Source organism: Scophthalmus maximus, chromosome 1 (assembly GCF_022379125.1).
Source record: "Scophthalmus maximus strain ysfricsl-2021 chromosome 1, ASM2237912v1, whole genome shotgun sequence".
NCBI classification, from domain to species: Eukaryota; Metazoa; Chordata; class Actinopteri; order Pleuronectiformes; family Scophthalmidae; genus Scophthalmus; species Scophthalmus maximus.
The window spans coordinates 26,911,494-26,939,386 of NC_061515.1; the positions used below are offsets into that span (position 1 = coordinate 26,911,494).

General features: G+C 48.7%; 1 protein-coding gene and 1 long non-coding RNA gene across 13 annotated transcripts in view; one reads left to right on the top strand and one right to left on the bottom strand.

The window, feature by feature from the left end:
- Nucleotides 1-27,681, bottom strand: LOC118302894 (mitogen-activated protein kinase kinase kinase kinase 4-like). 8 transcript variants are annotated; one of them, XM_047330698.1, is made up of 33 exons: nucleotides 27,366-27,681; nucleotides 26,917-26,982; nucleotides 18,049-18,105; nucleotides 14,350-14,475; nucleotides 14,050-14,160; nucleotides 13,878-13,968; nucleotides 13,235-13,365; nucleotides 13,073-13,127; nucleotides 12,762-12,840; nucleotides 12,063-12,238; nucleotides 11,881-11,953; nucleotides 11,569-11,779; nucleotides 11,313-11,474; nucleotides 10,967-11,053; nucleotides 9,840-10,298; nucleotides 8,735-8,887; nucleotides 7,348-7,638; nucleotides 6,874-6,974; nucleotides 6,639-6,766; nucleotides 6,380-6,474; nucleotides 6,201-6,209; nucleotides 5,451-5,629; nucleotides 5,181-5,289; nucleotides 4,508-4,822; nucleotides 3,304-3,421; nucleotides 3,044-3,214; nucleotides 2,809-2,952; nucleotides 2,560-2,694; nucleotides 2,297-2,397; nucleotides 2,069-2,218; nucleotides 1,824-1,983; nucleotides 1,598-1,737; nucleotides 1-1,489 (listed from the first exon to the last, which is right to left on the bottom strand). In XM_047330698.1, the coding sequence occupies exons 1-33, from the start codon at nucleotides 27,420-27,422 to the stop codon at nucleotides 1,406-1,408; spliced, it is 4,524 nt and encodes a 1,507-aa protein (XP_047186654.1). In that variant the 5' UTR covers nucleotides 27,423-27,681; the 3' UTR covers nucleotides 1-1,405. The 8 variants fall into 8 exon arrangements, with proteins under 8 accessions (XP_047186654.1, XP_035485353.1, XP_035485344.1 ...); XM_035629460.2 differs by having other exon boundaries at nucleotides 6,627-6,766; XM_035629451.2 differs by having other exon boundaries at nucleotides 5,181-5,310; nucleotides 6,627-6,766.
- LOC118301237 overlaps nucleotides 1-27,893 on the top strand; it is a 1,055,945-nt gene that overhangs the window by 23,958 nt on the left and 1,004,094 nt on the right. The gene's annotated exons all lie outside the window — the stretch shown is intronic.

Sequence of the window (27,893 nt, forward strand, 5' to 3'; positions counted from 1 at the left end):
TTGTTGTTGTTGTTGTTGTTGTTGTTGTTGTTGTTGTTGTTGTGCGGCCAGCTGACCAGACTTCCTGGTGGATTGTTCCTTTACAAACTCATCTACAGGTGTGTCCCGTGTTCTTATGCTTATTCCGTGTGCAGCAAGTCAGATACAAAATATACAGTGTATTAAAACGGGGGGCTAATTTTTGTTAATAACGCCAAAGCGACATGCTGTCATTAAACAGGGCGACTCCTGTCCCCGACACAACCTACAGTACTCGAGGCAATGTGGTAAAAGTGTTGGTTAAACCTGGGGGGGAGTGTAAAGCCCACAGGGGTCACGATGTAGTTAGTATGTACAAGTCAATATCCAGTACCCTGTTTTTTTAACGGATATATCAAGAAGGTCCCTTAAAAAATCTTCACTTTAAGGAGGAGAAGGCAAAAAAGTGAAGACGCAGGCAGATTTACAGGTCAAGCATCGTTAACGGGAGTAAAACTGTGACGGTGAACTAGTGTTTTTCGTGGACATGCTTGACGTGGAAATCTATCGTGGAGGGAATGGGAGTTCATCTGACCCGAGTAGGACGCTGGACTCAACACAGCCACAAACAGCTACGCTCATGCCTCGGCCACGCACATCATTCGCCCTCCTCCACGCGGCGGCGGGCGTGTTTAGCCTCGTGACTTCCCTTCAGACAAACTGACTGTCAAGTCGCTCACGTGCTCAGTGTTTGCTCCATTCTCACACACACACACACACACACACACACACACACACACACACACACACACACACACACACACACACACACACACACACACACACACACACACACACACACACACACACACACACACACACACACACACACACACACACACACACACACACACACACACACACACACGATGCAAAGATTTACTATGACACATAAAAGATTTACCATCAACAGGCAACACGTCCCACGTCCCGCAGAGGAGTAGGTTCAGCTCAAAGGTGGGGGCAATAAAGATGGGGTGAGGAGAAGCAGGAGGCTCGTGGGGTGGGGGGAGGGGTTTCTGTAGGTGTAATATAGTTTACTAGTACACTAGAACTTGTGACGGTGCACAGAAACAGAATGATCCTCCCCACCCCCAGACACACAGACATACACACACACACACACACACACACAGACACACACACACACACACACACACACACACACCCATCCCCTCGCTTCTTTTATCATGATTACAGTCCAATCCGTTGTTTGTTTGCCCGAGCAGGTGAGAGCGAGCCCTTTCTCTTCGCAGAGATGCTTCTCCGGCTCAGGCTCAAGGCTGTTCTCTTCTTGTTCTTCATCGTCGTTGGTCATAGTCACAATCGTCATCTGTTGGTCGCTGCACAAGGTACGGTCAGCGCGCTGTGGGCCGCTGGGCGCCGTCTACCAGCTCATGAGAGAGGTGCGTCCCAGGGTCATGAAGTAAACCTGGCTGGCACCCCCTTGGCGCACAGAGGCAAAGAAGACCTGACAGACACAGGGGACAAAGGTCAAATATATACGAGCTGAATATTTGCTGGCAAATCTGATCGAGTGAGTTGTAAAGGTTATAATTCTAATAAAAGTTTTTCTCACCTTGTCGTTTCTTTCACAAAGGAACTTGAGTCTCTGGGCTCTCTTGTGCATGAAGACGCCGTCCAGGTGTCCCGTCTCCACGGAGCGGATCTCGATGGCCTTCTCACCCCAGCCCATGATCTGGTTTGACCTAATGTAGGCTACGAAAAAGACAAGAGGGAGGTTTCAGAGGCGTCTTTTCCTTTTATACATCTTTCTTTTTTTATTTTATAGTGGCGTCACTTACCCACTGAAGTTGGCATTTCTCCCCACTGCAGCACCACGTCCTTGGTGATGCGCCCGTAGGTGTTGACGTAGACGCCCTCGTCCTCGTAACACACCAGCAGCTCAATCCCGTCAGTGTTGGGCAGGATGATGATGGCGTGGCACTGAATGCTGGTCTGGATCTGAGGGGGACGGAAGAAGCGTTAAAGAGAGTAAAGAGCGAGATAAACAACGTGTGGTCAGACGACTCTCAGGGCGAGTACTCACGTGCGTGGGCAAGTAGATGTCGTAGACAGCACCGGAGTCCACATCGACGGCGTGGAAGCCCGAGCAGGAGCCATAGATGACCTTCAACCTCTGACCCTCCTCCACCGTCAGGTCGACCAGCAGAGGCCTGTGCACCAGGTCACCGAAAGACTAAAACAATACATTAGTTAGTGAGAGGTAACAACTAAAATGGTAGTAATAATAACACCCGTTACAGACTCAGCTCACCTTAAAGGCCATGAACTTGTGGTAGGGCTTGGGCGCCCAGGCATACACCTCCACAGCGTTCTTCAAGGCCAGCACCAAGAACTTGATCCTCTCATACTTCACTGGAATGAAAATAAAAAGAGACGTGAGTCAGTCGTGAGTGAATGTTCACCACCTGAATTCTGACTTTCTAACTAAATCTTTGTAGTTCTTTTCTGCACCTCTCAGCGTGTGCAGTTTTCACTCCCGGTTTAAGAATCTTGGGACAGACATAGGAAACGTACCGACTTTGTAGTGGACGCAGCCCTCCAGGTCGCCCACGTTGACCCAACCCTGCTTCTTCTCCACCTCGGGGTCATTGTGCAAAATCTTGTTTCTGAGCCACGACAGGTAATACACCCGCAGCTTGTTCTTTTTACCTGCAGGAGGGGCGAGGGGATATTCAGACTTACTACGCTTTAGTTTTAAAACACATCACTGCTGCTACGCGTACGTTCTCGGAAAGAACTAAAGAAAAAAGAAGTGTACTTTACCCGATATGGTGACCAGGACATTGAGCCCCTCCAGGACATCCATCTGTTGGATGCGACGTCTGTTGATCAGGGGGTAGACCTTACCCTGACCGCTCCGGTCCAGCAGCATCAGACCGCTCTCTGTCCCCACCAGCAGGTTCACCCCTGGAACAGTCAGGAACGTACACGCACACATATGTAAGTAACCGTGCTTGTCAGCAGTGCTCCGTCATATCACGTGCTTCGTGTGACTTACCCCAAAGAGCAGCACACAGGATCTCAGAGTTGAACCTCTTCTTGTACTTGCGGATCTCTGGCGTATCGCTCGGCGGGCGCGTGTTGACCGGGTTGACGTTGACCACTGAGCCCTTGCGGGAGGGGTCGGACCTCAGTGGGTCCACCAGTCGTCCGTCTTGACCAAATGCAGCTGGAGCAGAGGGGGGCACACGTCAGACGGGATGCAAAACAAAAATATCACATCCTTTCTTCCCTCTTGTCATCACAGTTTTTAATTACCCATGTTGTTGAGGGAGCTGCCACTGGATGGAGAGATCTGGAGGAGGCGCGGGTCGATGAAGGGAGTGAAGGAGGAGGAAGACTTGTGTTTGGACATGGAGTTGCTCTCTGACTGGGACTGGGAGAGAGATTTTTAAAACAGAATTTTAAGAACTTTGAAACGAGATGAGCAGACGACACAACTGTAACTTTTATTATTTATTAGGTCTTTGGTCCAATCCGTGGAATACACATTTGCTACATTTATTTACGACTCATAAAACGGACTTGGACTGTTGATTTGATTTGAACAGCAAGAGGCCCCTTCAGTTATGAATTACAGCTCTGCCCCTGGGGGGCTCATAAAACAGCATTCAGCTTAACTGTGTTCAATCACACTTAATTTTTTTTAATAACAGAAAACAACTGGTTGGCAGTGAAAATGAAAATGAAATGAGAAGAAAGACAACGTGCAGTGAAAGTTAGTCGTTTTGAAAGCTAGTGGAGAAAAAAAACATTATCAGATAGACGAGACGAGAAGAAATGTGTTGAGGGGAATCGAGAAATGATCCAAACACGAGCTGCTGTGAATTGTTAACAGGAAAGAGTCTTCTCCTAATGAAGCAAAGACAGAGGAGACAGAGGTGAGTCCACCACCCAGGATGACGGCTGATTGTTTGCACACCACGATAAAGAGGCAAGTATAAATCCTTTTCATTGGAAAACATCACACCAGCACCACCACCACCATGCCGACACCGCTACAAATACTCAGAAACAGCCACAGCGTGATGTTTGCTTATTGTTTTAACCCCCCCAGAAGCCCCGTGTTTAGTTTTCCTCCATGCCCGTTTTCTACCACCAGGAGGCGCCAGTGTTAGCAGTGACACAGTGAAGTGCAGGAGAGGAGGAGGTCGCAGCCAGAAGACTTGAACCAGGTGTTACGCAAGCCAGAAGGGGGCAGAGGAGAGCTGGAATGAAACCAGGAGGGGACAGATGTGGTGGGGGGCACAGAGAGGCTCGGACCAACAAGTAGGGACTGGACGGAGCGTATGAACAGACTAATTCGAGAAAAATGCATTTGCAAATCATTTGTTTTACCAAGCTTCCTGTCCAGGGAGGATGGTAAAACCCCACGACCCAAATCTGCGTGTTCTAAGCCTGTGCACCTGCAACCGTCCATTCCTTAGTCGTTTTTGTCTCTGTGATGCGAGGGGCGACATACCTCTATGGCAGTGAGCTTGTCCAGGGGGTTCTGTGGGGACATGGCGGGACTGGCATGGCTAGATGATGAGGGGAAGGACGAGGACGAGGAGGAGGAGGAGAAGGAGGAGGTAGGGATGGTGGTGGAGGTGGATGTGGTGTGGTGGCTCTGCTGGATAAGGTCCGGCAGGTGGTGTATGTGGCCGGCAAAGCCGTTTTTCTCTAGCAGCTCGTGGCCGGGCAGCTGGGGCTGGCCGTGGCCGTGACCAGAGCCGGCCGAGGAAGAGGAGGAGGAGGAGGACGAGAGAGTGACCAACCGCTTTATGTCAGCGGTGCTCTGGAAGCAAGAACAGGCACACTTTGGGCTCAAGCAAGCAGGTGGAGGAGAAGTACGAGGCGTACGTCGGCTGCTTTTTTTTTTTTACTGTTTCGTATCGAGATTTACTCCCATTTCACATCAAGATCAACTCATCCAGATATTATACACAACATATTCTGCTGTGCATGTTGCATTAAATTCCCCATCTGTGCATGAAATATATGAAGCAGCAAGTTTTGAAATTTAAAAACATGTAAAATGGTACACAGAACAAATGGTGGAGAAATGATGGGACAATGACACTGGACAAAGAAAAAGGGGAAATTCTAACAACTATGTGCGAGTAGACTAAGTTGATGTTGTCTCTTCCTCGTACCTGTCTGATGACCAGTGTGCCGTCCTTGGAGGGCGTCATTGCTTGGTCGCTCTCGGAGTCTTCCACCAGCATGGTCTTGGCGGACGCCGTCTCCCCGTTGCTCAGTCTCCTGCAGAAGCCATGGGAATATCTGACGTCCATAACCAGACCGGTGTTAACAGTCATGCAGGAAAAGCCATGCAAACACTTTGAATGGGTCTGACAACATGAACGCAACACACAACAGGGCGACTGTAGCAGCCCAACAACGTCAGTGCACTTTCTGCCTACCCAGCTCTGGAGTCCTCGGCTCCTGAGGTGGACTCTTCCCCAGCCTCCTGGTCCACCTCCTCGTCGTCGTCCTCGTCGGTGGTGCCCGACTCCTCGCTCGAGGAGGAGTAGTCCGTGACCTTGTGGGGGGGCCGCACGTCGTCGACTGCACGGAGCTCCTTGGCCAGGGCGGTCAGGTCCTGAGAGGAACAGTGACGATGCAGTGATGTTTTGTTAAAACTGGGCGCTAGGTATTGTTGTTTTTTGTCCAAGTTGAACAATGTGGTGAGTTAAGTGGCTCTAATCATTTTCTGATTATTGAATTAGTGTTATTCCGTGGTTCTGTACCCATGCTGTCCATTTATTTTCACTTGCACGCTCTCACTAATGCAGCCTCGTAAAAGTCTGTGTCGAGCAAGAGCGGAGGTATACATTCCCCCGGCCGTGTTCAACAAAGCAAATGGGTCACAGTTTATCCAGCAACAAAGCCAGGTGAGATTAGGTGCCATTTTGACAAGTAAAAGGAAAACAGGAGGAGCGTTGTTTACATTCAAATGTGTTCGCATTCAAATCGCGGCCATGAAGGGGGTTTAACCCCTTCTAGTGCTGTGCGTGTGTTGTCGATGACAAGCAAAGAACTCGGATAGAACTGTGCAGACATGAGGAAAGACGCCAGCAGAAGGCAAATCACATCGCATATAATGCAATGAGTGGGGCGATGGCGCAAGCACAGCATAGGTGTGATTGTGTAATCTCATTTAATAGGCTTACCACATCACCCTAAGAGGTTCCCCAACAATCGTTGAAACCATTGGATTCATGTGATGTTGCACACACATCAGGTGGTTGTATAATTAGAATCGTAGAAAATAGAGGGAAAAACACAAAGGCATCGTTCAAATTCAGCATCGTACAAATGGAAACCAGCACCCTGGTAACAGTGGACTTACAGCCGGTCGAGTGGGCCGGGCGAGGTTCTTCTCATCTTGCTTTTTGGGAACATTTTCAGGCCGCTGGAGAGGCGATCCTTCAGATTTGGAGGAAGCTTCGGGGGAGAACAAAAAGGAAGTGGCGTTAGGGAAGGGGGACAGGAGAGGGCCAGGAGAGAGTTGGCTCTGAAACAAACTTCAAACTTAAAGTATGAGTAGACAGCACAATGTCGCATCAGAGTTAGTGAAATGTAGCTGTGTACAGTACCAGGGGACTCACAGCGGGGCCGGAAGCGGTCCCCAGGACTGGCCTGAGAGCTGGAGTTGGAGGAGCCGGATGAGCTGCCGCTGCCCGGCCGAGGCTGCAGCTTCTCCACGCGGTCCCAGAGCGGGCGCTGCTCCACGTTACTGTCACCACAAAGGAACAAAGTAACATCAACAAGCGCAGTGGTAACAGATAAGACAACACGAAACAAATGCATAAGCCAAAAAGGAATGAAATACTCTCCACGTACCTGCCGGCGTTCCTCTGTCCGCCCTGGATGCCGGGCTGCGAAGGCAGAGGAGACTCTCGGCGCGACAGCACAGGAGACCTGGAAGTTGTCCTCACCGGCACCTGGAGGAGACAGATTCAGGAGGTGTTCACACACAGAGGCTGCGATTCATTCAGGTACATAGAAGAGCATGACATCTGAATTGCAATGGTTCTCAAACTTCAAATGTACAACAAGAGTTTAAAGCTGCAAAAGACCAAAAGAAAGAAAGAAGGAATCAGATAATCTGCCCTGAAAATTCTCAGTAGTTGTATTTCACTACAGAGTTAAATGTTGCTGTTCCACAAATGAGACACGAACACAACTCAAACACACAGGTCATGGTGAAGCTGCGTGACAAGTGAAGTGACTGGCATGAGAGGAAGTGACTGAGGGTGGGAGGAGTCAAGGGCAGGTCGGGAACAGGGAGGGGGGGGGGCCTCATCAACGCCTTACCTTGGGAGGCACCTCCTCGCCGCTGGCCTGGTGTTCGGCCCTAGTCTGAGCCTGAGGGTGGTGGAGGGGAGCTTGGGGCTGGGGGTCAGTGCGTGCGTGCGATGGGTGTTGGTGGTGGTGGTGATGGTGAGGGTCCTGGGAGCGCAGGTGGAGTTGTGCAAAGCTAGGGGCCACGCCGGCGGGCTCGCTGAAGGACTGGGAGCGAGAGACCACGGGGGGAAGAGGAGGAGGAGGAGGAGAGGGAGCGGCGCTGTTGCTGCTTTTTAGAGCAGCCAGGTGAGACCACTGGACCTTTGTAGGGAGTGAGGGAGGGAGGGAGGGAGGGGGGAGACAAGAGGGAGGAGGAAGGGAGGGAGGGAGGGAGGGGAGGTGAAACAAGCAGACAACACAGTGAGACATGAGGGAAGATGTGTGTGGCTTTTTTCACAGATATATCCGTGCTCAGATATATACACATGCACAGAGCAGACGAAGCACAAAATGACACAATGATGCGTTTCGCTCAGATTCTCTGATTCCTTTAGATCAACGTAAATACTTAAATGATTAGCTCAACATTTTTGGAAAGTTAGAGGAGTAAGAAAGGATTGTTATCGCCCGTGTGTGGGTAAATATGAATATGAAGCTACAAGCACAACTTGTTTTTACACTTTGGAACTATTCATTTACCTCTGATGTTTTTTTCAGAGAAAACTGTGTGTATTTTGTAAAGGAACATTTATTGAGGTAACAATCTTTCTTTTCCTTCAGTAGGATTTAGTGGCATAAAAGTAGAAAGTATATCACCAAAGGGTAAGTTGGTAAACGCACATTTCCCTCCACAGTTTCAGATATTTTATGGGCTTCCCTCATGTAGTAGTAACATTTTCAGTGGAAAGAAGGGTCAGGAATTTGTCAAAATACACACTTGACAAGTCGAACAACACGATAAGTATTTGATGAAGTGTTTCTGGTGCAGCAGAATCGATAGGATCAGTGATTGATAATCCACTGAGCAGTCAGCAGTGTGTCGTCTCTAGAATACCAACGAGCCAGATCATTCCTTTTAACTTCTGCCGACTGAAATGCTTATGATGTGATGACGTCAACGTGGAAAAATCTGAATCAAAAACACAATAATACACACAATGTTCCTTTTGTGTTTTTTATTTTAGTCTCATTCCTTATATGTCCTTAATTAAATGATCTTTTGTGAACACTGCATACTGCTTTCCATGCTGCCAACTGTTGGAGCACAAAAGGGAATATGTAAAAAATATGTCTCAGTCTCAGTCTCACTGCTGCTTTGCTGCTTCACAAAACTGTGTGAGCGCATGAATCCGGCAGCGAGGGAAGAAACCGCGGGGAAAAAAAAGGAGAAAAGGAAGAGCGAGGAGGGAGGAGTTACCTGCGGCTCCATGGGCCGGTGCATGGCGGAGGCCTCGGAGGAGGAGCCACCGTTGGAGAAGGGTTCAGAGGAGCGGGGAGGCAGAGGGGGCTGCTTGGGAGGAGGGGCGGTCTGAGGGGAGCCCTGAATGTTCTTACGGTACCGCTCGTCGGCCTGGGACGGAGGGAATGGGACAGGACAAAGACGGGATGAGGGTCAGGACAAATATTACAGCGACTGATAAAAAAATGGAGAAAATAAAAGAGAAGGGAACCATTCAGTATGCAGTTTTTAAACCTGAATTAACAGTTTTCTAATTAAAATGGTTCCAATCTCCTTGTATTTTCTAATATCGTGGTGGCTCCTTCATATTTGACTGACAAACATCAACAATAACGACATCTGCTGACGATGATATTACACATGCTTGAAGCCCGTTGGAGGCAGGCGTACAGACACAGGTTTGTGCGGACAGACAGAGGTTGGACACAGGACTGTTTAACACAAACACATCCTTGAATTTGAATGACAAATGGAAGGAAAAGATCGTTTGTTAATGACATGGAACAGCTGATGATGGGCGAGACGCGGCTCAGTGGCGTCCTGCATGTTAGTTCGGGCCTCAGCCAACCACATGCAACGGCCCGATCCACACACACTTAAGAGTCTAAAAGACCACGGTGAGGAAGTTCACAGGTCGGCCTCCAAGATCAAGAGAAACTCTTAACACTTGTGGTTCTTTATTCACTTTGAGGAGGGAAAAAAACTCAAATGACTGTCGCTAAAAAAGGTGAAGTTATGGGGGGGAATAAAAAAAAGAAAACGCCTATGGAATCATCTTTATTCTTGTGGGGGAAAAAATAAATACAAAATATTAACGAAAGACTGGATTCTTGCTCATTCTTCCAAACCTACCAATCGATTCTTTCTCTTTCTCTTGCTCGGCCTGCTCAAAGGTGAAAATGAAGATGAAAATATTTTCGAACATCCTCACGGTTTTAGTAGTCAAGGAGTCGAGCGACAGTGCGAGTGAGCGGCAGTGCCAAGAGAAAGTGGAGGAGAACATCTCCGTTCATTGCCGGAAAGTGCAGGCAGCAGGGTAGGCGGAGCCGAGGAGGAGTTTCACCTCTCTGACAGGCTGGGCGGGCCTATCAGGCTCCGATCTGTCTGCCTGGGGAGGTTGAGGGTCAGTTGGGGTTTCAGTCTGAGGGAGGATGGGGCTTGGGGGGTGGGCGAGCTGGCCGGGACACGCCTCGGCATCGTCAGTCTTTTCCGGCACTGCTGCCTGGGATCTAGTGCCGTCTGCGGGGACCGTCTGAGCGGCTCTGGAGGCCTCGTGAGCGCCTCTCGCTACAGAAACAACACCGTCGAGCACCTGAGCTTGTGGGGTTGTCATGAGGGCTCTGTCGGGGGGCAGGGTGGAGGCCTGTGGGGGTTTGCTAAGGTCTGAGGGGAGCTTGCTCTTGTCGCCTGGCTGCTGTTTGGATTCGTGCTGCAGCGACAGCAGGTAGGCCTGCTCCTGCTGCAGGCGCTTGTGGAGTCGCTCGGCCTTTCGCTGCTCCTCGAGCTCCCGCCACTTGAACTCCTATTGCAGAGTGTGTTCAATGTGGTGAGAGATAGACGGGAGAGCCGGCAGTGATGGTTTGACAAACCTGCGCTAAGTTTGAGTGCTGTGTATTCTGTCTTTTACTTTTGGCAGTAACATTTGTCATCACATTTTAATCATCCGTGGCTCTGTTAAACTTCTCACGTTTGTCTTCATCATTATAGAGAATAAACACAATGAATATAAAAAAGCAGAACATAAAAATGTGTAGTTCCAATCAAAATGCAAATTATTGATTCAACTCACGTTACAAAAATAAGGAGAAAAGTGTAAAAAACCCGGATGTACTGACAAAACGTGACACAATGGAAGAACACAACATTCCTTCTCACATCTAATTGTCGTGTAACCAATTCAATGAGCATAATATCTGAAGACGACCTATTAAAAAGAGATGATGTGGAGCATTTCCTGTTGACTCCCACGGTCTTCAGCGCAGCAAAAATTCCTTTCAGGATTTCATTCATAAACATTTGTCAATAAAATACATAAACATTAACTAGTGATTGAGCTATTTTGTAATTTCTATGTTGCAGCTTAAAACCTATAACTAAAAATCAGTCTTTCTACGTATTCACTGTCTTTGTGGTGTGTGTGTGTGTGTGTGTGTGTGTGTGTGTGTGTGTATTAGTGTGAGTGTCACTGACCAGCAGCATGGCCTGTTCACGGAGCAGCTGCTCCTGCAGCATCTCCAGGTGCCTCTGCTCCTCCTCCAGCTGACGTCTGATGTACTCCTGGCAAAGCAGAGCAGAGCAGTCAGTGTAGTTCATGATGGGCACCCCAAATTAAATCAGATTTTTTTTTTCTCAGACTCCATCTTTCTTAGATTAGATTCCGTACAATCTAATCTGGCATGTTCTCACAGGTAATGCGCTGAATGTACGACCCTAAAATCCAGGTTGAATCAAATCCCTGATCATCACAAAGTTGTTTTCTTCCATATCATACAGCAGGCAGTCATAGGAAGCCAAGCCAAAATGTTTTAAAGCTCACCTGTTCACGATCGTTCCTTCTCTTCTCGTCATCCGCACGCCGGCGTTCCTCTTCTTCTTTACGTCTACGGTCCATCTCTTCGACGCGCCTCTTGTCCTCTTGCTCGCGGCGACGCTGCTCGCGCTCCTGTTGCCTCCTCATCTCCCGCTCACGACGTTGTTGCTATGGTGTGCACAAGAGATATTTTTTTTAAAAGTTGTTGAGTAATCAGTCTGGTCTTCTAACTGGGTCTCTCCTTTTCAAAATGTCAGCCTACCTCTTCCAGCCGCCTCCTCTGCTCCTTCTGCTGCTCAATCCGTTTCTGCCTCTCGGCCAGCAGTTGGCGCTTGTACTCCTCTTGCTCGCGGAGCTGCTGCTCCTGGAGGAGTTGCTGGCGGCGAAGCGCCTCTGACCGCTCCTTGTTCTCCTGCTGCAGGCGGATGAAGTCGCGGCGCAGTGTTGACTCACCCGGCACATTGACAATGGAGCTGGATGATGGGAAGAAGGAGGAAGGATTAGACCGAGAACTAAAATGTCTCCAGAAAAGTAAGAACCGTTCTTAGGCAGTGCTGCGATAACTAGATCACACCTGGGTTCTCCCTCCTGCTCTGGAGGGTCCTCTTCCTCCTCCTCGCTGCCACTGTACTCATACTCAGTCTCATCTGTACTTGGAAAAATGAAGAAGTCACTTAGCAGATGACACAAGATTATCTGTCCATCTACAACAACACAGAAAAGAGAGGAACCGAGTGGACACAGAGTCGGACGCACCCTTCTCTCCCCTCTTCTTCTTGGTCCGGTCGATGTGGTCTTTGAGCTGGATGCGGACCTGCCTCTCGTTGGGCTGGTCTCGGATGAAGGGATGCTTCAGCAGCTGCTCTGTTGGGGGGCGCTGCGTGTAGTTCTTCACCAGACAGCCCTCGATGAAACTGAAAAACTTTTTGGACCTGTTGGGAGAGGGAGAGTCAAAGGAAAGAAATATTGCTCGACACTTCAGCCACACACGGACAGAGCACATCCAGGTAAAGTTTAAAAAAAAGAAGACATTCTCATATGTTCTGTTTTTGTAATGAACATTCTCCGATAAGACCAAACTCATCTCGGCCCTGAAGCTCATAATTTTTTTCTCTTTTTCCTGCTGTGCATGCATCCAGAGCAGCGCTACGGTCTTTTGCCAGGAGAGGCTGAGGCTGCCAGAGCAGGTGTACCGCAGATGTTCAGCTCAAGCAGCAAAGCACAGAGGAAAGACCCGAGCTCGGGATTCAAGCCTCTGCAGCTGCCCGATCGGAGTTCAGAGATCAAATCCAAATGTGCAAGAGTACTCATAAAGAGGACAAGTGGGAATTGTATGAATAAAATAATAATGGACTACCTTGGTATTAAAGGATTTATTTGGGTAAATCGAAGATTGGAAAGGAGAGAAAAACTCATACCACACGCGGACACAAGACATCCCTTCAGGGCACTCACCATTTTTTAGATTTGAGCCTAGGAGGAGGATTTCTTGGAATGAGGAAGAGTGCACGCATGGGATGCATGTCGCAAAGTGCTGAGGGAAGAAAGCGCACACACACACACACACACACACACACACACACACACACACACACACACACACACACACACACACACACACACACACACACACACACACACACACACACACACACACACACACACACACACACACACACACACACACACACACAGACGCATCAGTAAGAATTCGAGAGACTGAACTGAGACCAAAACAACTAATGGCGATGACAATGGGCACTCACGTGGTGCGCCTTCAGCCATCTCAATCGCCGTGATACCACAAGACCACAGGTCACTCTGCGAGAAAAGATGACGCCCGTCAATCGAAACCACGACATGGGACACGTGCTCAGAAAAATCAAAAATACACAACGTCACGTTTCCACAGCTTCCGGAGCTCTTACTCTGTAATCGTATGTGGCGTCTGGGTTCTCGTCACAAGCGATGACTTCGGGGGCCATCCAATAGGGAGTCCCGATGAAGGTGTTTCTCCTCCCCACGGTCCGATCCAGCTGAGCGCTCACACCAAAGTCCACTGGAGGGAGCAACGAGAGCAGCAGTCAGTAATGTGCTAGACTCAGCTCTCAACTCAAGTCATTTCAGTTGCGACTAGGGGGTGGAGAATTTGTGAGTCTGTCATCTTCCCTGTGCATAATCCTGTTGTGGAAATCGACTAAAGGTGCCTGTAGTCTGTGTTATAAGAATAACTGTTTAGCCAACTTGCCATATTGTTCTCTGATTGGTTTGCTTGTAAGTGTGTCAAAGCAGAAGTCTCATTTTGGGTTGTAAATCCAGACTCCAATCCGAGTCGAATCAAAATAGAAATGACAATTGTGTGGTTGTCTGCTTATGTTGCCGGCGTTATCATAGAAATCTGATCTAACCACAACCCACACGGTGTGAAAAAGCCAGATTCGTTTGGCTTTCGAGTGGAAAAGCTGAACTTCAACTTTGATTTTCAAGACTGTCGGCTTTTATCTGGGACAGCCGAGAAGAGAAAAGCGTAAACTCTGATCAGCACGGATCTGTGATCTGCGCTGCTCTCACCTAGTTTGACTTCAGCGTTCTCAGTGAGCAAGACGTTCTGGCCCTTGATGTCACGGTGGATGACATGGTGGGCATGTAAGTGGGCCAGACCCTGGGGACGAGAGATAGACACAGGATATGAGTGAGTGAGAGGAGGAGGAGGAAGGAGAGGAGGAGGAGGAAGAGGGCTCACTCTGAGGATCTCTCTGGAGATGTAGGCGATCCAGTCTTCCTTCAGCTGGTTCCCTTTTGTGTTCTTCACCAGGTCTGTGATGGAACCAGCTCCACAGAACTCCATCACCAACTGCACGACAGACAAAGTATGAATCGTCAAGGGATAAGTCGATGATGCTGGGCCAAACAATAAAAACTTTTTAATACGTGACTGAAAATTACAAAAAAATACTAAAAGGTTTGGGAGAAAAGGAAAACTCTATCTTGACTGCTGCATATTTTCTTCTTTGTAATTTCATGGACGGATTGGAGGACTTACCCAGAGCTGGTCATCGTGTCCCGGGGGGCTTTTCTTAATGAAAGCACCATAGTAGGTGGCTATGTTTCTGTGGTGGGAATACTTCTTCAGCATATTGATCTCCAGTTTAATTTCCTCCTCTTCATCCTAGAAACGTCAACAACACAAAAAGAGAGTTGTTTTTATTTTTATTTTTTGCTCTGGAAAAATCTTTATGACACAACACAATAATGACCGTGTGGGCACCGGCCTCTTTAATCATCTCTTGGCCTCGGTCGACATTTCATTTCACATCCAAATCAATACACTTGCATTTTTTTTTAGGGTCATAGCAAGTGTCAAGACCTGTGACAACGCCCTGGTGCCGCTTCAGCTTGGCCTGGCCAGACCTTATTCATGTCTCGGACTGTATTACAATGCGGTATGAGTCGTTCATTTACTGGCAAATGATTCCTTTGTTTGGGGATTAATGATGCATGAGTGAGTTTCACAGTGAGTGGATGTGTGCAGTAGCCATTACTGTTAATCCCTTGTAAAAAAACAAAAAAACAAACACTAAATGTATATGAGATCGATGGCAAATCCCCCTCATACACATGCTCTTATATCAGGCTGACACGAAGCTGAATAGAGCTGCAAAGAAAACTAAGAAGTCTGTCAGATACAGAATTTAAAAAGGAAATAGAAAAAAAAAAGCCATGATTATCTGCAGGATGTACGGTAGCTTTCAAGTTGTGTTTATAGTCTCCTTTGGAAATGGCCTTTAGTGCAGGGAACACCGAGGAGAATGTGTCCAGTGTCACGTTATAGCGAAAAGGTCACAGCTAGCTGCAGTGCTAACTCCCCGCTCGCACCCGGTAGCAACTTGACAGTGATTAACGGCGACGCGTTAATTGAACGCATGCAGGGATCAACCCGCGAGTGGTTCGCTTTGCATTCCCTCTCCTGTAGAAGGTACAGTGGGAGGGGGGAGGGAGGGGGCACGGAGCAAAGGTCAGGGGGTGGGCGGTTGTACAGTGTTATCACCGCAGACGACAGCGTGGGGGTTTGATCCTTTACATCACCAGGACACAACCTAAATAGAGAAAGCTGTACATATATATATATATATATATATATATATATATATATATATATATATATATATATACATATATACATACATATATACATACATATATACACATATACATATATGTGTGTGTGTGTGTGTGTGTGTGTGTGTGTGTGTGTGTGTGTGTGTGTGTGTGTGTGTGTGTGTGTGTGTGTGTGTGTGTGTGTGCGCGCGCGCATAGGATCACCTCATTGTTTACCGTGCTGTGCATCACCTATAGCAAAATGGCAGTTGGCTGTTGATGCAGGCGGCCACACTGCTGCTGCTGCTGCTGCTGCTGCATGACTCGTTTGAGTTGACGTAAGCCTTTCTGTTGTGCGCGCACCACTGCCCCCCTCCCCTCCCCTCCAACCCTCCCTCCCCCACCCACCCCCTTTCTGCTGTGCAGCTGTTGGATTATCACACTCCCGACTGTGAAAGCCTCGTCGCCACAAGTCACATGGGTGAGGGGGAGATGGACACAATCATATGGTGATGTGTGTCAGAGGGAGAGAGGGAGCGGCGAGGAGGAGCGGAGCTTTTGGTCATTTGGCAGCGCGGCAGATGACATGAGGGAAAACAATATGTGGACCGTGCACACATGAGGGGTTATTAATCTGTGGCACTGGAGAAGACCTATCTTCATGCATGATTCAAGAAGAAATAATTCAAATGCAACAGAATAATCTATCTTCTTTAAGTCATGGACTTTGGGAGATTTTCGGACAGCATGAAACACAGCGCAACAGCTTCACAGAGAAAAGCAAAGTCACTAGTATCTGCCCAAATTGTCCAGTCGCCTGTATACCAGAGGATTAGAAAATTATTTTAACATATAACAACATGGAGCCTCAACGTGGAGAGGCATTTTTTAGCTCCGGGGGCCTCCACGGCAGGCGGAGAAGAGGAGAGAGGATGAGTGTTTGGATTTGAGAATGTGGAGCAGAGAGGAGAATGTGGGTCAGAGAGTAACACTGGACAAGTCTGCGTGCCTGTGGACGAGCTCTGCAGCCACGACAGGGGGCAACATGGCCACGACAGGGGGCAACATGGCCCTCGCTAAAAACACAGCGTTACCTCCAGGTAACAGCTGGTTGAATCGATTAACCGTTTCAGCTCTAAATGAAAGGGAGCACAGTTTACACTCATCAAACTCAGTCATAATACAAATGAAATCATCGTCCGTCACCAGCAGGTGAGCGGTATCACATTTGGAGGCCGAGACGATGCGTGATGAATCAGTCAACCATTTGCGGCTCATAAAAAAATCGGGCCTAGTTGCAGAATGACATGTTGTGATAGCTGTCTGGGAATTTTAGTACCACAAGCTAATCTTTAAAAGAAAAGAAAAAAGGTACACACCTAGCATTCTCTGATGCCTTTTTGACTCAAGTGAATTTCCCCAGTGTGGGTTTAATAAAGGTCTTATCTTATCTCTTTTAGTGTGCTGCTTAAACGTATATTTAGACTGGAGGCAAGTTAAAGGAAAACCAGCATCGAGTGTGCACCCAGCGTTTTGATGAGTTGTGATGGCGGGTGCCGTCTAAAGACAGTGTGCTTGACTTTTCCCCCCACTCGAAACATGGTAAAACAGGTTCACCCTCAGTGGTAAAGAGTTTAAGAAACGGCTTCATGAGTTGCCTCTGAGTCGCGACATGTCTGGCAGACAGGCAGGCAGACAGGCACACCTTGTTCACGTCACAGCGCCGGAAACAGTTGGGCAACTCTCTTTATAATGGTTAAACACGATAACAAAAATCAGTCAGGTGTTAAAACTATGATTCATCATGACAGAGGCTTATGTGAGGAGTGACAGCAGGCAAGTCGGGGCACTGAGGCTATCTGCCGCTGCGTCACTGGCCTCTGCCAGGATCGTGAACATCACAGTAGTGATGCGTTCAGCTGATGACTTTAGATTTGTCTCCCCTAGGGAATGTGATGGCCGCTAGAGTAAGGCCTGTCATTGTGAGTATGTGTGCACGCCCGTATTCCTCCATAATTATTATAGCTGTGGGGGTGGTTGGCCCTGCTGGCCCTCCACTGCTACTCTGAAAACCTCTGCTTTGTGTTTCTGCACACGTGGATGGGCGGTTTGTGCGTCTTCCCCCCCCATCTGCGGACGGGACCTCCCACAGCTGAGGGCAGCCCGCTGGCCACTAAATGACGCACTTCAGTCAAAAAGCATCTTGTTTCCTCTGCCCCTCCCCTGCTGATTATTATGGAAAGGGGGAGGGGTTCATTAAAGGGCATATCATTTTCTTTTCTGTAAGCTCGATGGCATGAAGACGTCAGATCTGCTGGAATGTCTGCAGAGGTTTTAATATTCACCAGGCAACAAGAGCAAAGACTCAATTATTTCAAAGTATAATTTTCCCAACGACTGTTTGAATACTTGAAATTTTCTCTGTACAAATACCAGCTTTTAGATTGTAATGGACAAATATATGAACCCTCTTGAGTTGAAATTGTTTGGACTTAAAGCTCAACAGAACATGTAACCTTTTAGTTTTCATTCGAGCGATATGTTTGCGCATTATGGTGTGCCTTCATTTCCTGACATCAGGCTTTCGCAGAGCGACGGCTGCGCACTGTGAGCACCGCTGAGACCATGTGTAGGTGAGCCATACCTCCGTGACGTCCATGACCTTGATGGCAGCCAGCTGTCCAGTCTTGACGTGTCGTCCCTGTGAAAAAAGAAACAACACAGAGGTGAGCGTTCACACTCTGCACACAGCAGACTCATTGTGCAATTATTAACCCAAGGCAATGTCTTCAAAGGTCTTTTTTTTGTCTCCAGAAACTATGCATCACACAGCCCACAAACACTTAATATGTGCAGTAAAATACAAACCGCAGATAAACATTTTATTCCCAAGCTCTATAGACCCAAGGTTCCCAGACTTTTCCGCTCCCCTAACACCCCACTGCCACTCCTTACATCAACAAAGGACCAAAAATAGAGGCCCCCTCTCCAACCCCCCTCCCACCCACAACTCTGAGAGGAGATAAAACATGGAAAACATTTTGGGAGCGGTCCCAGATGGGTATGGGTATTCCCCTTCTCCTCCAGGACAGCACTGCAGTGGTCACTGCAGAATCTGTATCGGACACACACATGCATCAATACACTACACGGCCCTCGTGCACTGTTGCAGGAGGGAACACACACACACACACACACACACACACACACACACACACACACACACACACACACACACACACACACACACACACACACACACACACACACACACACACACACACACACACACACACACACACACACACACACACACACACACACACACACACACACACACACACACACACACACACACACACACACACACACACACAAAGCACATTCTTGTCAACTCCGTCCCATACAAACACCCGCAGCAACATCCTATTAGCCAGTGCATTCCATAGTCAATTGAAACAGTATGGATTATGACAATAAAAGCATTGCACTCTTTTCACTGGGCAGGAGAGCGGGATAAGAGGGAGCCTTCACAACGCCTTTAATCCTCTTCACTTTGATCCCAGGGGTCACCGCCACAAAAAAAGCATGGTGGCCGACATGGCGGCCGTGTCCGAGCTGCTGATGCAGTGCGCCTCGCTGGGTTCGCAGGTCACAGGTGCAACCGAGAGGACCTCGGTGGTCAACCTCACACCTGCGTGCACTAGAAGGACTATCCTTCAGTCATGCAGACACATCTCTTAAAATGTGGTGCTTAAAAACACAAAATCATAGAAGCAGGGGGACATTTTCAGTTCATAAGCTGTAAACACTCCCTTGCTGACATCAATACACTCCGGGGCTTTTGCTGCTTCTGCCTTATTTGGTCTGTTATGACTTGAAGATTGTTGAGGCGGTATCAACTCACGGTCAGTAAGGTCACTCGATGATGAGGATGTCTTAAGTGCGACAGCATTGTTTAGGGCCCTCGAGCAAACACCGCACACACACCACGCACAGACAGACAGACAGACAGACAGACAGACAGACAGACAGAACGCACGCACGCACGCAAACAGGAGCACTGCACCTGTAGAGGTCAAACTGCGTCACGTTTTAATGTCCATATACGATGACTGGTTTCTCTCTCTTAGTCATAAACACGGTGCAGAAAGAAGGTCGGGGAGTGGAGATTTTAGAATCCAACTGCTCTCCAGCAACTCGCCTCGGTCGGCACTGCAGCTCACCACAAACGCCGTCAATCTCTCGTTATGGCTGTTCCATAAAACAAAGCCGTTAATTCTTCCATTTTTTAAAGAAGGCAGAGACGAGATCAATGAGCGTGAACCGGTGAAAGACCATCAAAAAAGTCTCTGTGTACATTGGGTTTTATTGAGGATTTAAAGACTTTTGGTTTGGAATAGGTGCCGGGATGTGATGATATGATATGAATGTGCGGGGTGATTTATGTGGTCATGGTAACCCAAATGTCTCTCAGCTTCTGGGTGGAGATCGAGGCCACAAAAAAGTCATTGCGTTTGTGTGTGAGGTTACCCAACATTGGGACATAAGTAAACGCGATGAGTGACTGGATCACACACACTCAATTTCCTGGCAGGCTTTTATCCCCTCGCACCACCCGTCCATTGTCCTTCGTGAAGAAAACACGTCACTGAGTCATTATCAACTATGTGAATCTAAACAAATTAAAGGAACGTTTTTTGGAGATGGAATATTTGGAGAGGGATGTCGCAAAATGTTCTAAATACATCCCACGAATCTTTTCTTAACTAGAAACTAAAAAGCAGTTGTCAACATTTGATCCAGCACTTTTTTTTTTGCCAAATACTAAATTAACCAACAAAAGTTTCCTTTAAATGATTATGTCCCGAAAAGATGAATCAGCGCTGAAAGCTTCTCTGTCACCACCACATTTTCACAACAGTCACCAGATTGCGCTCGTTTTAGAAAACGCTGACGTTTTGGCTCGACTGTATGTGGTCAACGTCTGTCCGTCTGTTGGTTTCAGGGGGATTTGTGACACTTGTTGAGAAGCTTTTATGCACTTAAGGTAATGAGTTGTCAACCTGTCTCTTCTCTGCTCCGCTACCCTCGGTGTGTGTGTGTGTGTGTGTGTGTGTGTGTGTGTGTGTGTGTGTGTGTGTGTGTGTGTGTGTGTGTGTGTGTGTGGAGAGGTGATGAGACACACAATTTCTACAATCATTTCTTACAGGCCAGCTGATCATCAACTAATCGACTGATCGTTTCAGATCTAGTTCCGTGTTTGGGCCCTCTGAACGAGTAGGGGTCACTCACATGAGGGCTGCAGTCGGGCCCTGGAGGGCCCCTGGGATCAGCCAGCCGGGGCGTGGCTGCGCAGGAGTTATCTGAGGCACTGAGCTATCACTCAGCCTTTGTCCCTGGCCTCCATCTCCTCTCCTACATCGCAGCTCCTCTTAACCAGGGCCAGATGTGCCGCTGGCCCCTGCCCAGCTCAGCACTAAACCACCGACTGACTTACCGCCTCCTGAGCCGGAGACGTTACATTCAGATCGAGCCTAAAACAGAATGCACCGCTCCGAGAGGCCTCAATTAATAAAACCGTGGAGCTGCTGCCCTATTAAACTGAGTGCTGACGTGAGGGGTTGGTAGGAACTGAACTCTTGCCATCAACTGGGCAGTATTTCACACACGTGTACACAAGAAACACAACAAAGGATCGTTTTCTTAATGGACTAACTATTTTCTACATAAATTGATTAGTTGTTTGGTCCATAAAATGTCCTGTTTTCTACAAGGCTCATATCCATCCTGCGCCCTGCCTGACCGGAGTGAGCAGAGGACCTCTCCCTCCCTGCATCTTTCACATTAATGCAGGATCAATCACACTTAGCAACTATTTCAACCCGCCCTGCCTGGCTTTCTGACCAGGTCAGCCGTCGCCGCACAACTGAGTGCTTAAATTGAGCGACATGCTTTCTGACCAGCCGCCACGTAGGTGCAAAACAAACTGGTGTGTTTTTTTCATTATTAGTTCACTCAGCAAGAGAGAGAGAGAGAGAGAGAGAGCAGCTGGGAGCCACGGCTTGGTTCTTCAAAAGGTCACGGGTGAAAGTGTGTGTGTGTGTGTGTGTGTGTGTGTGTGTGTGTGTGTGTGTGTGTGTGTGTGTGTGTGTGTGTGTGTGTGTGTGTGTGTGTGTGTGTGCAGTGAGGCGTTCGCATCAATGTGAAGATCTGAGGTGACATTTGAACTGTCAGAGTGAGTAGGTGGCTGGGCAGAAGGTGATAAAGAGAGCAGGTCACAACCTCTCTCTACCTTGGGACGCTTTTGGACAGTTGCAGCGGCTCGACACACATGTCGGACTCACTGTCTCACACACACACACACTTCTGCGCCGTACATCAAGAATAATGCCAGGCAGAGAAATGATCAATCAGCAGTAAAGCAGCAGCACATGACATCCAGGGCTGTGCCTTGCCCCTGCCTCTCTGGGCTCTACTGCTTCATAATGCTGCTGCATACCAGCACACTGACCCAATTCTCTCTCTCTCACACACACACACACGCACGCACACGCACGCCTCGGCCCTGCTGCCTCCACTCTGGCTCTCCCCAGAGACGCGAGGATGGAAGTGGCAAAGACAAAGACACAGAGAGAGGAGAGGTGGAGGCCGAGGCAGAGGAACGGTGTTGTGAGCCGCGGCGGGATAAAAGACAAGACAGCGAGTCTGTCTGTCCGTCGTCACGGTGTGTGACTGGGACGGGGAAGCACGCACCAAATAGCTGAAGAAGAGAGGAAGCCAGTTTGATGTGACTGTACTTCCATTGATTACAGTGCAGCAGTGTTGCTGCTGTTCGGGGATTTAAAGACACATGGTGGAGCTTCTCCTCATGACAAATGTGTGTGTGTGTGTGTGTGTGTGTGTGTGTGTGTGTGTGTGTGTGTGTGTGTGTGTGTGTGTGTGTGTGTGTGTGTGTGTGTGTGTGTGTGTGTGTGTGTGTGTGTGTGTGTGTGTGTGTGTGTGTGTGTGTGTGATTTTTGCTTCGTCTCCCCATTCGAGGCTGGTTGCTTTTTCTTTTTTTGGGGCTTTTTAGTTCTAACTTGTTGTTAATCCTATAACATTTAAATTTTCCACCTCATAAAGAAAGAAAACAGCATTTAACTATATTTTAATAACAGTGTGAACGTAAAAATCAGCAAGAACCCTATGCCGTACAGAATGTGAGTGTCGACTCTGTTGAATTATCTCGAATCCTGTTATGATGTCAGACTGAAAATTAAAGGAGTGGCTTGTTTCGGAAACAGCTTCCCACTGTGTGCGGCGGGAATGAAACAAAAGCTTGCGTGGGGGAGTCTGCTCCTGAGAAAATCCCATCCCTGATGTGGACCGAGGTATGTCCACTTTGTGAGAGGATCCGTTTGTCCCCGGCACATTAACACATTAAAACAAGAGACTTCTTCAGTAAAACGTGACGAGACTGAAGAGAAAGGGAGCCGCCGACTCAGTGAAGGCACCGAAGAAAAGACAAGCAAGAGACTGTCTCGTCTGCCAGCACCTCTGGGTCTCATCTCGACTCCACTCGGCTAATGAGGTGGCTCAATGAGCTACTCACACACTCACACGGAGAGAGACGAACACAGAGAGATTTGTTCGGGCGGCATGGCCAGTCAGGGGACGCTACGGGTCTTGTGACACCCATTAGGCAGAGGGTCAGCGCGGGGGGGGGGGGGGACGACAAAAGAGATGCACACACTCTGTCGGCAGGAGAGGAGGCAAAGTGGAGGAGTGTGTGCGTGTGTCTGACTTGAGTATGAAATGTCTCACACACTTCACGCCTATTCAACGGTGAGCAAAGACGGATGTGGTTACAGAAACCTGCATCCTAACACAGTGCGCGGATGACAAACGTGGGACATGGGCCCCCTGTCGCAGCGTGGGTGACACATCCCCAATCAGCACCTCGTTCACTCAAATCACCGACGACCACTGCCCTGAAGTAAGCTGCCAGTCTAGCCCAGCGCCATATGGCACGGGTAGACGTTTGAAAGGATTGCATGAGAGGTTCCACTCCCAGTCCCTCCCCAGCGGCGGCTCCCACCCTGTGGGCCCATCAGGCACAGCCAGCCCCCATGAGGACAGAGCTCCTCGTCCTGAGGGCAGGGGCGAGGCTGCACCTTAGGTTTGAGGGGGGTGAGAGACACAAAGGAAGGAGATGGAAACACAGTATGCTATAGGTGCTCCTGGATTAGCTCACTGGGGAGAATTTGTCTTCATTTTTCGGTGAATCATCCTCCTACCCAGCCACATGACCTTGCTCGGTGATCGTCAGAGGGAGCTGGCACTGCACCAAAGAGGTCCCAGCACCATCCATTTAATTTACCACTGGATGATCACACAGACGCATTGCAAAGGAAATTAAGAGATGTGACAGTATGAAAAACACTGGTGGGCACAGCCTTGGCATGCCCCGTGGATGCATAGCAGGCGGGGAGGCAGGCCGGGGGGGGGGGGGCTTTGGTTGGTGCCTCAAACCCTGACTATATATGGCCATTCTGTAGAGTGGGGAAGAGTCTCCCCTGCATACCGCGCACAATTTGAGGAATTATGTCTTTTTTCTGTGTTATCGTTCCTCCCTCGTTTCTTAATCCAGAATGAGGCACCTGAGATGGTTTACTGAACCAGCTGGTCCAGGGCCAACTGATAAAGAGTGAAGGAAAGACAGGGGGGGGGACGCTCGGAGGGAATCTTCTTTGTGCAGAGCTTTAACAGAGCATGGATATAAAAAAAAAAGAATCATACTAAAATACCTTAAAGGAGACTTATGATGATTTTTCAGTTTCTCCCTTCCCCCTAGATTAAAAAAGTGTGCTCAATCTGCATATTGATCCGGGCTTCCATTCCCATCAACCGGCTGGCAGAAGCAAAAGAGGCCTTTTAGGCTGTAACATCATTTTCATCATGGCGGTTAGTCAAAATCTGCTGTGCTGTGTTTCCAGAAGTTCACTGTAATCCGGCGCCCCTCCAGGGTGCAACGGTCCGCCCCCCCTGGCGCAGAGCGAGCTCGAGAGCACAGCGTGGCCACGGGGACCGGGACGTTCATTTTCTGGGATGAGATGTATAGCTACAAGTAGTGCAACACAGCAGGGATACAATAAAAAAGAAGAAAAAAAAGGTTTTGCGGGATTTTATGCGAGGTCAGCATTAATGGTCTTCATGGCAGTTGGTATTGTTTGATATTGCCAATATTATAATAGCAGAGTTTCAGTACCAACAACAATACGTTTCCACCAACAAAACCTTATTATTAATAATAATAATTCACAAATGTTAAAAGTGTAAAAAAACAAGCAGTTGCACAGTAACGTTGTCAAATGAAATGGTGTCACAAAGTATAGATTAAATCAAGAACCATTCGAGCCAAGTAAAAATGAACAAGGCTATAAATCTGAGCACGGGAAAGATATTGTTTCACCACCAAACTCATTCCTTTTGCACCAAAATGTCCTCAAACCCAATTCTCCAGTTTATAGTGGGATCTTTAAGGAAGTGTACTCGTAACCAGCTTATTGTGAGACTGTGAAAAGCAGCATAGAAATGCAAAAACTTGCAAAACTTGCAAAACAATTGACTCTTTTTGTGTGAAATCTGACTTTATGATTCTAAACGAGACCAGACATTCGGCTGTGCACTAAGTCACAAAACAAAAAACGCCTGGAGGGAATCAAAAGTCGCCAAACAAATCAAAGAAAGCTTGGTCACATTGTGTCATCTAAAAAGGGCCCGGCAAACTGTGACCAAGTGCTTTGACAAAGCAGAAAAAAAGCCTCAGAGGAGGGAGGGAGCAGAAACTCCACCCCGTGTTCGGTTGGGGGGCCTGTTGTGATTATTCAGTCGGTTGGCGTTTGAAAATCCCGCAGACAAACGCCTCCTTTCTGTGGCTCGGACTGACTTACTGACTCGCTGAGGGACCCGAAAAAAGGAAAGGGCGAGGGGGACAAACTCAGCTTTGTGAGTGTGCGTCTGGAACTGGACAGCTGCTCTTCTACCACCACCACCGCCGCCGCACTACTGCACATGCCCACAGGCCACATGCTCCTCAAACTGGTTAACATGACACACGATCGACAGCTGATCGACAGGAAGCTGTTGCTGCTGCTGCTGCTGCTGCTGCTGCTGCTGCAGGCTTCACCGTTGGAGAGACTCGGCTATGGACAGTTCTGCTTATCTCGCCCGGGCTGTGTCTCTGTGTCAACTGCAGGCTAATCTGACAGCGCTCGCTCTTGCACAAGCTCCATTCCCACACAGCGGCGCTCGCAAATAGAATTAAGACGGGACAGTGAGTGAATGGGGCGAAAGATTTAAAAAGGGACCCCAAAAAAAAAAAAGAGGGAGAAGCTGTAATTCTCTCTCCCACACGGTCCGGCTCAAAACCATCTGGTGGGAAGATATGGCATGAAGGCATCACACTTCCTCCATGACAACCATCCTCACATGAGCGCGTGCATGCACATGGGTTTCTGCCCCGTGTGCAGAGGCAGGGGAGAACCCAGGGAGTCCAGTGCACGGGGGGATTGAATGCAGGTCACTGGAGCACTGTGGGGCTGTCAGAATTAAACGCTCAGCTTAGCTCGCTGCTGATTAGTGCAAAGGCAAACTGATGTTTTTTTGGCCAGCAAAACCAACACTTAATCTTGACGTATCATATGTTCAAGCAAGAAGGCAACAAAATGGAGCCTCCGCTGGCCGGACAGCTGCAAGAATAACAACACAAAAACAAGGCCCATCACAGCATTAGAACCAGGAAGGATGACTGTCCAATCCAAGGCCGTACTCTCCACCAATCACTACATCTTCGACTTTGCCGTCTCTCCCACTCGCTCTCTGTCTTTCTGCCTCCTTGGCAATGTCTTTCAACAGCCGCAATGTTCATTTTCAACGGACAGGGGGGGGGGAAACGTGACACCGAGAGCAGATGGCCCCAGTGAGAGGGATTCCCATCCGCTGGAGTGGAAAAGTCCTGATTTTAAAAACAGGACCACAAATCTGCACCAAGACGAGCTGCAGACAAAAAGCGTGAGGTCGGCAGGAATCCGCGATCACGCGCCTTGTGACAGATACGGTTTCTCCATCATCCTTCGCCTCCTCGCCCACGTTTCCACGGTGAGACAGGTGATGTAAGACTGGTGATGCATCAGACAGGAGACTGTCTGATTCACTGACACACACAAACACACACACACACACACACACAAACTCCCAGCTGAACATTTCACAGGCCCTGATCAGACTGACCAAAACAAACTAGTCTCAGCAGAATCTCTAATATTGCATCTGTTTCCTCCAACCATGTGCGATGTGGCCTGTGAGCATCATCTACACCTTCACGTCCTTTCATTTTTCTAAATCGTGTTCCTTTGTGGCCAGATTTGATACGCGAAGAAAGGGGACAAACAACAGCATTAGGTCTGATGAGGATCCACTGTAGAAAACAAAAAAGCAGGACGGGCCGTGCATTGCGCCTGCAACCAACCTTGTATACTTGTCCATAGGTGCCATTTCCAACCACCTCCACCAATTCGAATATCCCAGCTGGATCCTGCAAAAGGGACAGAAAAACACACAATTGAATCAGGTTTGATTTATAATAAAAAAGGCGATGCGACTGTATATATTCATTACGGACAACGTTGTGCAGCGTGAGCCAGCTGTTGCGCCCCGGTCTCCCCTACATGCCAAACGCATCTCGAACAAAGGAAACGCGCAGACACTGGCAACACCTCGCCGGAGCTCGGCGCTCGTTCTCAACGCTCCGGCTCCGGCAACACGCGACGTCGGGGCGCGGGTCGGAACCTGCTCGGTGCGTGTTCCATCGAGCAACGTGGAACAAAGGGGAGCGCGCGCACACACACACACACACACACACACACACACAGAGAGCGCGGGGCTCGGCTCGGCTCGGTTCGGTTCGGCAGCGCTCACCCGCAACGAAGCCAAGTCGATGTCCACCAGACTTTTAGCCGGAGAGTCGTTCGCCATCTTTCAAATAGAAAAGCCGAGCTTCCCGTCGCGTGAGCACAAGAAACGCGCAGCCCGCTCGCTCATTGGCGGCGCTCGTCGTGCGGGTGAATGCGGGAGGCAGAGTCCGTCTCGTCTCTCGCTCCGTGGGATCCGCTTCTCAGCAGTCGGTCGCTGGGGTCGCGCTACTCCATGTTGAGGTGGCGGCGGCGGCAGCAGCGGGCTCCCTGTCCGCTCTCTCCCTGCTGCAGCCGCTGGCGTCAAGCGCGCCCGGAAAAACCCGGACTTCCGCTGTGGACTTTCAACATAAGAGCCTCGCTCTTCATGCTGTACAAGCGTCTGATGTGACACATCAAATGATTATTTCAAGAATAAAGTTATTATTGATTTTTTTTTTTCCATTGAAAATAACTTAAGCCACATCATGCCATAGTGTTCCCACATTCAAACGTGATGGAAGAAGGGTCGGAAGTCGAACAAACGGACGGAAGA

What these genes read in the sequence shown, in the direction of transcription:
- LOC118302894 (XM_035629451.2), bottom strand. Translation starts at nt 27,422, where the DNA reads ATGGCGAACGACTCTCCGGCTAAAAGTCTGGTGGACATCGACTTGGCT. An exon ending in GACACGATGACCAGCTCTGG is followed by an intron (nt 14,161 to 14,349) that starts GTAAGTCCTCCA and finishes TCTGTCGTGCAG; the next exon opens with TTGGTGATGGAGTTCTGTGG. An exon ending in GCCCCGCTGTGAGTCCCCTG is followed by an intron (nt 6,475 to 6,626) that starts GTACTGTACACA and finishes TCTCCCCCGAAG; the next exon opens with CTTCCTCCAAATCTGAAGGA.